Below are 10,247 nucleotides of genomic sequence, written 5' to 3'. Positions count from 1 at the left end.
TTATACATATATAAAAACTCACACTGCACCAAGGAAACCCATGCTTATCGGCATAAGCAACAAAGAGAGCGACAAATACCGCAACGAGGAAAGTGCACCTTAGAACTTGTTTCCTTTTTTTTTTTTTTACAATTGATATATATATGTGTGTCCCAAAGACTCGACTCAGTGCCAAGAGATTTATACATCCTAAATTTATATTTGTTAGAGCGAATAATTTTTTAAAAATTTAATAAGGAGAGGGAGACACAGAAGACAGACTCTCGGACTATCCTGCCATCCACTGGAGAGCGGGCGGGTGGGACGAGCACAGCAAAAGGAGAGGCAGGAGCGTGTGTGGCGGCCTCAGCCTCTGAATTCTCAAGAATTCCCCGCCTTTCGAAGAGCTGATAGAGCCTTGAGAAGGGGTTTAGAGGACGAGGGTCAGGGCCACGCACCCCCTCGGAGAACACCTGTATCTGTAGTTGCTCCCTTTTGCTCAGCTCTCCACCCTTCCAAAACAAAACTGAAAATCACCTTTGAGCGAGAGGACCCGAGCCGGGGCGCAGAAGGCGCAACGGGTGAAGAGGGACCCGCGGCCCGCGGGATCAAGGCTGGGGTCCCCGTTTGGGGGCCGCCCGGATGCCGGACCCCCGGCCTACTGCTTCTCTGGGGCGCCGTTGACCATAGGCCCGTACAGGCCGCCGCCGTAGGTGGGTTCCTTGTGCACCGCAGCGGCGGCGGCCGAGCGGTCGCGCATGAGGTCGCTGAAGGCGTAGTCCATGGGCGGGCGGAAGCCGAGTGTGGGTACTAGACCCGCGGTCGAGTAGGGAGCCATGAAGGCCAGGCCACGGCTGTGCGCCGCTGCCGCCGAATAGGCCAGGCGCAGGGGGCTGAGGCCGAGCGGCGCGCCCAGTGGGTAGGCGCCGGCGTCGGCGCCGAAGTGACTAGCGTTGGGCTGCAGTGGCGAGAAGGCCGAGCGGCTGCTCAGCGAGCCCAGCGCCCCAGGCGCCATGGCGCCGGCCAGCAAAGGTCTATGGTGCGGAGGGGCAGCGGGGCCGGCCTGCAGCGGCGCGGGCAGCCCCGGCCCCCCGGCAGCGGCGGCATCAACGCGGCCCGGCCACGCGTCTTCCGCAGCTGCTACCGCACCCACCGCGGCCTTATCAGGAGGCGCGGCGGGGCCAAGGCCGGCCGCCAGACCCCCGCGGTGGTGGTTCAGCACCTGCTCGATGGCCTGCACCACGTCGCCGCCGCAACCCTGCAACACCAGCTCCAGGACGCCTCGCCGGTGGCCCGGGAAGACGCGCGTCAAGATGTCCAGCGGCGTCCGCTGCCGTGGACCCGGGCCCCCGCCCAGCCCTGGGGCGGGAGCGGCCTCTGCCTCTTCTTTGTCGGCCTCGGAACCAGATTCGGAGCCCAAAGGGCTGGCGGAGCCCGGGCTGTCCTCCTCGCCACCGCCTCCCGGGCCTGCGCTGCCCGGGCAGCTCCCACCTGCCTCCTTGGAGGCCCGGGCCAGGGGCGACCCGGAAAAGGACTCCCCGTCGCCGTTCTCAGAGCCCGAGCCCGGCCGCACCTCCGGAGAAGATGTCCCGGGACCCGAGTCTGCGCCGTCGGGTGATAAGGGCTTCCCCGGTGGCGGCTGCGGGCTGCCTGGGCGGCCGGTCTGAAGCAGCGTCTTGGGGAACAGGTCAAACTTCTGCAACTTGGCCTCTAGGAAGGGAGAAAAGGGTATATGAGGAGTGATTAGGAGCCGGGAGGCGATGGCACCCTCAGTACATTATCCCTTTGGACCCAGTTTCCTCTCTCTCTGAACCCGACGACCTTCATTCACTGGGCTCCAGTGCCTCTTTCTTTTTTCTCCAGTATTCCTTAATCTCTGAGCCCCTACAGTTTTGTCTCACTTCCCCTACCCCTAGGGTGCACTCTTTTGTATGTACCCAGGACCCTAACCACTTGGGCTCTGTAAATTCAATGTCCAGTTCCCCTTTCCACATCTGTGCCCCAACACTTCCACCTTTATTCTCCTTCCTATCTTTGCCTTGACCTGGAGAAGTGGCCTGGCCCAGGAGACAATATAACTTCCACCTATATCATCTACTGTATAGAGACCCCACTCCACATCCATCGTTCCAAGAGCAAACTCTGCCCTGGGTGTCCTCTGGCCTTGGGCAACATAGCTTGTAATGGAAGGCACCTTGGGTATCTAAGAGATCTCAAGCCTTTCTACAGGTAAAAATAGAGCCCCTATTTCTAATCCACCCTTTCCAAAATTAAAACCTAAGAACTTCTTCACTGCCAAGCTGGGGTCTCAGAAGGCCCCCAATGGCCCCAGACTTAATTCCTCCCTCCCTAGAAAAAGGCGAGATGTTCTTGAAGAAGAGGGTGGGGCCAGACTGGGAGTAGTGGGGGTGGGGGTGGGGGAAGAGTGGGGATCCAGGGAAGCGAGAGAGTTCCTGCTCGAAGGAAACCAGGACAGGTGGGGAAAGAAGCTAGAAAGAAGGAGAGGCGCAGCGTTGTCCAGGGAGCATTAGGAACTTGAGAAAAGGAATCAGAGGGGGAAACGGAAGGGGGTGTCTTCAATACCTAGAGAAAGCCGTGCGGGGAGACGAAGGAAGACTGGGAGAGGGCCAGATTTCTGAAGAAAGTTGGGAAGGAGCAGAGGAACCACGGCGCGTGAAGAGCAGAACCAAGGTTAAATATGAGACGCGCGGATTTCCGCGCGGATTTCCGAGCAAAGTGAGCAAGGAAACTGGGACCTGGCTGCATTTGGGTAGAGGAGATAAGATTACAGGGTCTACATTTGGCCCCGCAGTGAAAAAAAGGGCCTGGGTGCGCGGTGAACTCTAGCAGTCGGGCATTTAGAAAAGGGGATTCCACTCTTTCAGTACCAAGACAAGTAAGTCTCTGGGCCACGTCCCCTGGGGCCCCGTCCCTGCTTCCCTTCCTCCCCACCCTGCCGCGCGCTCACCTGAGCTCCCCGAGCCCGCAGTGCCGCCTCCGGTCCCTGCGGGCGCTCCTGCTCCCGGCCCCCCGCCGTCGGCGGCGCACACGGAGCCGAAGACCTCGTAGGCAGGTCGCGGCGGGATAATGCCGTTGGCGGCGGCCAGCGCTAGGCCCTCGGCAGTGCCGTAGAGCAGCTGTAGCTCGCGCGCCTCGTTCTCCTCCTGCGCCTGTTGCCTGCGCAGCGCCACCTGCGCCGCCATGACGCGCTGGCGCTCCGCGATGAGCGTGCACTTGGCGCACAGGCAGTCCTTCCAGCGGCAGTAGCGCTTGTGGCCCTTGAGCGCCGACACCACGCCGTGGTTGCGGCAGCGCGCGCACTTGGGGGTCCGCGGGTACTTCTCCGCCGCCCGCAACAACAGCGGCGGCGCTCGTAGCAAGCCGCCCGCCACGCTCACCGGTAGCGACGCGGCCGCAGCCGCCGCCGCTGCCACCGACGCCACAGACGCCACGGGCGGCCCCGTCGCTGTCGCCGCCGCCGTCGCTGCGCCGGGCACGCTAGGCAGCTCAGAGCGCAGCTCCATGGCAGGACCTGGCGTAGAAGACCGTGGGAAGAAGGAAGAGACTTGTGGTGAGGAGCGCACGGTGTGCTAAGGTACAGCGTACCCACGAAGAAATCAGGCTTAGGGAGGGAAATTTCGGTCGCGGAAGTTTGGCTAGTGGTGCCAAATTGCCGGGAGGAGGTGCCTTCTGATCCCCCTTGTAAGGCTGAGTTCCCCCACCCCACCCCCACCAAGGCTCTTCTTATATCTGATTTATGCGCTGGGTCTAAGATTTCCTTTGACTCAGTGGTTCCGCTGGAAAATAAAAATAAAAAGACACAAAGTTTGAAAAGTTATTGGTTCAGGTGGATATAACGAGGGTATGAAAAGTAAAATATTATTTCCCAAAGTTTAGCTTAATTGGAGTGAGACAGGTAGAGAGAAATATTTGTTTGATGGGACTCGGACTAGAGAGAAAAATTTTGATCCAACAGTTAGACGGATACCAAGATCAAAACAGGAAAACCGAGGCGAAATGCACAGTTTTGTGGAAAGGTGAAAAAGAGAGAGCTATCAGAGCATACAAAGCATGGAGTTCAGCTGGCTGGGTCTGAAGGTTTTGGTGAGAGCAGGAGAGTTAGAAAAATCAGGCACAGAAAGAACGGCTCGAGGAAATAGAGTGAAGGCTAGCAAAACAAATATTTTAAAAGCAAAGTTAGGCGCGGGGGGAGGGGCAGGGACCAGTGGAAATGTGGGGGCTACAAGTTTCATGAAGCGGGGCCTCCAGGGAGTGGGAGAGAAAAATGAGTGTGGAAATGAATTCGGGAGGCGTGGGGGGAGGGGGTTAAAGAGAAAATTAAGCCGAAGAAACTTTGGAAAAGCAAACCCAGCCTCAAGGTTAGCTTGAGGGGTGAGGAAAACAACACCAAAACAACAGCTGATACGGGTGTCTGGGTCCCAGGGTTCACTCAGGAGAGAAAGGTGTGCAAGAGAGGGAAAAACAAACAAACCCTTCAGGTAAAAGTTGTGGGTGGGGGTGGAGTAAAACCTGTGGCACAATTTTTAGTCTTGTAGCCTGGGAGAGTAGTCGAGAAGGAAAAAGTATCTTGCGAAAAGTTAGGTGTAACAGGAGGGTGATCTTTTCTCTGACCATCTCACACTGCCTTCAAGATCCTCTCCTCCAGTTTAGGGACAGAATCGTCAGACACATGCTCCCCATCCTGGGATCTCTGCGGGACCTTACTCTAGTGCAGATTCTCGAGCTCTGGTCTCAGAATTGGGATCCTGGGACTTGGATAGCCCAGGAGACAGCACCGAGGCAGAGGAGTCGCCTCTGGAACTGGCTATAGGCTAACAACGGAGTCTCACCTGAGCTGCGGACCTAGAAGGCCTAAGCAGGCCCAGCCCCGAGCTTCTGCCCTGTCTCTTCTGGGTCCCCTTATTCCCGGGTCCCCGCCAGAGCCCGGAACCGAATCCTCCTGTTCCCGCCCCAGTATCCTAGATCCCTTCCCTATCTGAGCGGCCTCTTCCCTCAGGCCCCTGGGGCCGCTAAGTCCCTAAGGCTGGCGTGGCCCGGGCCTTGTCAACAGGGCGGGTAGACCAGGCCGCTTCCCCCTGCCCTCCCTGCGCCCCTCAACTACCTGCCTTGGGCTCGGGGATCCTCCTCCTCCGCTGGCGCTTCTCGCACCTCCCAGCTCCGCTCGCGATGCAGGCGCTCTTGGCCTCTTCCCCTTGCCCCCTGGTCCCTTATCTGACCACGTCACCCTCCTTCGGTCACCATGTCCGAACTTCCGGACCCCCTCGGAACGCTGCGCAGTCCAACGCTTCCGTCGGAAATCCGAGCCGGGGGACTGGTTAGGGACCGGCTGGCTGGAACCCGCGACCCGGCCCTCGCCGCGCGGCGTCCCCTCGCGGAGCGCGCGGGACGCTGCGCACAGCCGCGCCCCAGTTGCCCGGCGCTGCCAGACTCTCAATGAGCCGCTCGCCCGCTCTATTGTTGCTCCTTAGGGCTCCATTAGACAGAATTGGACAACAATGTGGCGCCTGCCATTGGCCAGGGGAGGCAGACAGCGCTCTGATTGGCCGGGCCCGCGCCCGGGGAGCCCCGCATTCTACTGTGTCCGAAAGATTCGAAACTCCAAAAGCTCCACAGAGTGCCTCCGGGAGGGGAGGGGCGCGCCGGGGAAGGAGTGGAAAAAAGTAGGCTAGGAGGAGCGTTGAAAATATCGTGACAAGTAGTTTCCGTGCGCTCGAGAGCGTGTGAATTGCGCCTAATTACCGTGTCCGGTGCGCCTCTACGTAGCCGTGTGTAACCCCTCGGCTTCTAGGACGCGGGCTCCGCTGCGCGGCTCTCAGAGGCCCCGGGCGCTTGGCAAGGCCGAGTTTCCCAAGTGGCCTTGGTGGCCGGGGGCGGGATAGGGGCAGGTGACAATTCAATTACCGCGGTCGGGGTGGGGTGGAACGGGGACGCAGGGGTGGGGAAGGGAGAGGGCATATAGCATAAATGCCACGACGATTTTTCCTGCCTCCTTCCGGCTCTGTTCTACCAAGTCCAATGCGTTTGGGGTAGTTGGGAGCTGTTTTGTATTTTTCTCTTGCCGCCTTTAAAACACAGATCCTTTATTTTAAAATTCCTGGTACGATAGGCATCAAAAAAGGGTAAGTATGGTTTATGAGGATTTCTGTTGTTAAAGAGGAGACGGGAGAGAATTGAGATGACGCTTCCCGTCGGAGCCTTCCAGTTCCCTTGCGCTTCCTTTCCCAACCCTTAATTCCATTCCTCTTCCTCCTCTTGTTCTTTCCTTTCCTCACTTCTGCAGCATCTTGATTTCCTTTAGTTGGTGGTGGGATTCTTTTTGTCACTGTTGTTTCAAATTAACAAAAAGTTTAATTTCTTTTTTAAACGAAAGTAAAACGTGCCCTCTCTGTCTCCCTAGATCCTTTTGAACGCAGGACGCGCATCGGTCAGTCCGTCCTTCCCGGCCTGAGACAAGGTCGCCACGGACCCCCAGGAGTAGTTTTAACTTTCACCTTCCACTCCCGTACTGACGTCACGGCCCTGAGGAACAGCTCGATCTGCAGAGGAGGTAACAGGTTTTGGATTTTGTTTCCCTTTTGAATGGCAACATCTGGAATTAATACCGCGGTTTTCGGGCAGGATCACCTTGGGTTTCTCTGTGATTCTCTGTGCCCTTTCTTTCTGTCTTTTCCTCGGTCCAGTGTTCTCTCTCATTTTTACTCTCCACTTTTCTCTTTCCTTCAGAGTAAAGAAAATTTGTTTGATTAATAGAAAAAACGAGCTTTCACGTTGTTCTCCCTCCACTCCCGATCATGCGTTTCTGTGATGTTCTTTAGAACTTCCAGGGCCACGGGGTTCAGCCCGCGCAGCCTGGGTCGCGGAGGTCCTGGGCGCGTAGACTCAGTGTCCCGCCCCTGGCCTAGGAACGCACCCCTTTCCACCTGGCACAACTCGTGGGCCGCGACTCGCCAGCCCAACCTCTCTAACGCTAGGCGCTTGCGACTGGGGGAGGAAGGCAAGAAAAGTGGGGCCCCACCCCAGTTCACCGAGTCCCGAAGGGAGGTTCCTAGGATGCTGTCCGGGATGGCCAGGCTGAGAGAGGGAGAGGGAGAGGGAAGAAGGTAGTGTGGGGAAGAGCCGGGCAGAGAGCTTCCAGAAAGCTGACCGGGCCCTCAGGCAAGTGCCCTCCCACCCTGACAAAGTCTGTGATGGTAACATAAACCAGACCCTTTGCTCCTAACAAATTCCACTAGCTGGAGCCTGAGAATATGTTTGGGAGAGAGCAAGGGGTCAGCTCCACCTCGTGTCCTGCATGGAGTCAGGTAAGGGAATGAATCTGGGATACTATGTCCTGCAGGAGTGGAAGACCCAGACCCCACCTTAGAACACCTTGACGTTACAAGGTTAAGGAAATCTCTCTGTTAGCTGCACTCTGGCAAGAGGACATGTGGGAGAGGGGGAGGACTGCTACTGAATCCCGCACCAGGGTGTCTGATGTCTTCTCCCAGAGCTACCTTGGACAAAGTTTTTCAGAAATTATTTTAAACCCTAAATGAATTGAACTATAGGAGTAAGCCTAGCTTTTGGAGAGCGGTGGCCCAGATACTCCTCTTTTCGCTTGAGGCCAGGCCACTGTGTCCTCAACTTCAGTTCAGTGAACCTGGGGGAGCCAAGGGTCCAGCCACAAGGACTTGGGAACCCCACGCTCTCCCACTAGAGTGTGAGGAACCTCATTTCCTTAGGAGTCAGAGTCCACATCCTGGAACCCCGCCTAACCAGAGGGAATCTGCTCACCCCTAGAGCAGGCTCCTCTTTCCTTGCCTTCATCACTCAACAGATCTGGGACCTACAGCCTTTCTTCTGATACACCTGAGATTGGGGTTCTCATGTGAGTGAATGTGTCATGAATGGAGGGAGGCAGAGTCATCCTAGGCAGAGGTCATTGCACTCATACCTCTACAGGCCATCCTGGGGTTAGTCCTGATTTGGACTGATCCCCAAGGGAGCAGCCCTGAGGGCTGTGGCTGTGCTAGCCACCAGTGGTGCCCAAATTGAGGCAGCAGGGACTACCTTCTACACACACCAGAGGGTGGCTTCACACCTGGACATACATCCTGCACGTGGAACCTCATTCTGTGAAAGTCTTGGATACACCCTCACATCTGCCTGCAGTGACCGCCCACAGGGTGCACTCACCTCTGAAGCTGCCTTCTCACCCAGAGGACCCCTTCAGAAAGTCTGATTGAATTCACAGCAATCATAATCATGCCCTCATCCTAGGATATCCACTTTGTACTTGACCTCCTACCGAGATGCCCACAGACTCCCTGGTCAGTGACTAAACACCTAGATAGAAGCATATGCTCACAGACATGTGCCCTCGCTAGTCCATGGACCCAATCCTGTTCCAGGGCCCTGAAGTTGGACCCTGCACGGAGAAAGCCAGACCACTGGGACGAATGAGGCGGCTCAGGGCAGAAAGCTCATCCTCACACAATCAGGCACAAACACACTCCCTCAAGCACCTCCTCTTAGTTCAGAATCATTTGCTGCGCCGGCGTCTGGGGTTCCCGGGTGAGTTCTCCCAGCCAGGAAAATCCACCTCCACCCGTGTTCGCTGCTGGCCCCATCCCCCAGGACCCCGCCCGCAAAGGGGTGGGGTTCAAAGGGATGGCCCTAGTGGCGACCCAGGGTGAGGCTGGAGTTGGGGTTGAGGGTGTGGACGGGGCTGGTGGTGCGGCGTGGTGGCGCTGAGTAGGAGCAGGGCCGGGGGCGCTGATGGGGGACCCGGGAGGCATTGACTTTTGCGCTGTTTGCCCGCGGCCTCGGAGCAAGCAGACGCCATCTGTTTGCCGGCTGCGGCACGTCCCGTTTAATTACCCTCCCGGCAGCCTAATAGAGATGATATTAAACTAAATCTTTCTGACATTAAAAGTAATTATCCCCAAACCGGTGGCTCCGGGACGGAATCGCTCCTCCCGTCCCCACCCCTCCCCTGGCCGCTCCAGATTCCGTTAGTTTGGCTGAAACTCTTTACCGGGAAAGGGGCGCGGAGAAAAGGGGGGAAGGAAGGTAACTTTGGGAGAAGGAATCTACGCGGGCTGCCCTATACACGCTGTTTTCCCGCACAACCACAGACGCACGAACACGCGTGTGGATACACTCACATCTGTACACACACAGACCACGACAACATTTTCCTCCGGATCAACTCTCGCCATGTTAATTAAGAGTCTCAGCCGCGTGCACCCCTGCGTGGACAGAGAAGCGCAGCCTGGTTTGCTGTCCCCGCCCCCGAGCCCGCTACAATGGCCCTTTTACCGGGTCAAAGCCACGGATCCGGCCTAAACCGGGGCCAGGGACCCAGGCACAGTTCTGCAACCAGAAAGAACCTCTTTCATCGTGGCCCTTGACTTCTCGGGCGCTCTTCCTGTGAGGGGCCCTGCGCCTCGCGATTCCCCTCCAGGCCCTTAAGTCCCGCCAGAGTCTGCGAGGCAAGTTCTATTATTCCACTTGACAGGTGAGAGCACAGACCCAGGGAGGTGAGGTGACTGGGCCCCCATCTCAGAAGCAGTACGGGACAGAAAATAATTCGAACTCAGGAGACCAGAGGAGACCCCTACCCAAGGCCCAAGTTGTGCACGGTTCCAGGCACGGCGTCAGGCTGGGCGCGGCAGATGGAATTCTGGCCCGAGGCCCCTCTCCGCACCTCGCCCTCTGGGGCCCGCGGGACCCTCTGGTGCTCCGCCTCTCCCCGGGCCTTCGACCCTCTTCAGCAGAGGAGCGGGCCAGGGAGCCACCTGAGGGCGAAGCAGCGGTGGCACCGAGTTGAGAGCGCGGCGAGAATCCCCAGCCCAGAGCCCCTGAGCCCAGCCGGCCGCAGCCCTTCTTTGGATCGAGCCCGGGCGTCTGCAGGGTGCGTGCGGAAGCGGCGGCCGCCCAGTGTCGCCAGGCTTCCTGTCTCCACAGCTTTCTGGCTGGGCGCAGCTGAGCCTGGGACAAACGCTCGGAGTGTACTGTTCATTGCCCAACTATTTGCTTGTATTTTTGAGCGCCTAATGTGTACCGCTACCCTGATAAACTCTTGATGTTGCGCTGTGTTGCTTGGTACCCACTCCTTGGGGGGAGGTGTGACGTTCCACGTTTTAGAGACAAGACCGCCGATGTTCAGCAAGGCCCGGAATTCAACTTGCCCGGGGTCACAGTGCGGCTGAGCGTCGAGGAAGATGGGAACCTAGATCCCATTCCCACTCAGGTTCTTTTCTTCT

At 57.7% G+C, this 10,247-nt stretch overlaps 1 protein-coding gene across 2 annotated transcripts; it reads right to left on the bottom strand.

Annotated features, from left to right (window-relative positions):
- Window positions 1–292: 292 nt before the first annotated feature.
- DMRTA2 (DMRT like family A2) lies at window positions 293–3,559 on the bottom strand. Of its 2 annotated transcripts, XR_007154528.1 has the most exons (3): window positions 2,948–3,559; window positions 517–1,689; window positions 293–396 (listed from the first exon to the last, which is right to left on the bottom strand). XR_007154528.1 is itself a non-coding variant. In XM_047869346.1 (2 exons), the coding sequence occupies exons 1-2, from the start codon at window positions 3,501–3,503 to the stop codon at window positions 638–640; spliced, it is 1,608 nt and encodes a 535-aa protein (XP_047725302.1). In that variant the 5' UTR covers window positions 3,504–3,559; the 3' UTR covers window positions 306–637. The 2 variants fall into 2 exon arrangements, 1 of the variants encoding a protein (XP_047725302.1); XM_047869346.1 differs by having other exon boundaries at window positions 306–1,689.
- Window positions 3,560–10,247: the final 6,688 nt, after the last annotated feature.

This window comes from Prionailurus viverrinus, chromosome C1 (assembly GCF_022837055.1).
Source record: "Prionailurus viverrinus isolate Anna chromosome C1, UM_Priviv_1.0, whole genome shotgun sequence".
Lineage (NCBI taxonomy): Eukaryota > Metazoa > Chordata > Mammalia > Carnivora > Felidae > Prionailurus > Prionailurus viverrinus.
The sequence above is the reverse complement of the archived record's forward strand: the minus strand, read 5'-3'. Positions and strand labels throughout refer to the sequence as shown.

What these genes read in the sequence shown, in the direction of transcription:
- DMRTA2 (XM_047869346.1), bottom strand. Translation starts at nt 3,503, where the DNA reads ATGGAGCTGCGCTCTGAGCTGCCTAGCGTGCCCGGCGCAGCGACGGCG. An exon ending in TGCGGGCTCGGGGAGCTCAG is followed by an intron (nt 1,690 to 2,947) that starts GTGAGCGCGCGG and finishes CTCCCTTCCTAG; the next exon opens with AGGCCAAGTTGCAGAAGTTT.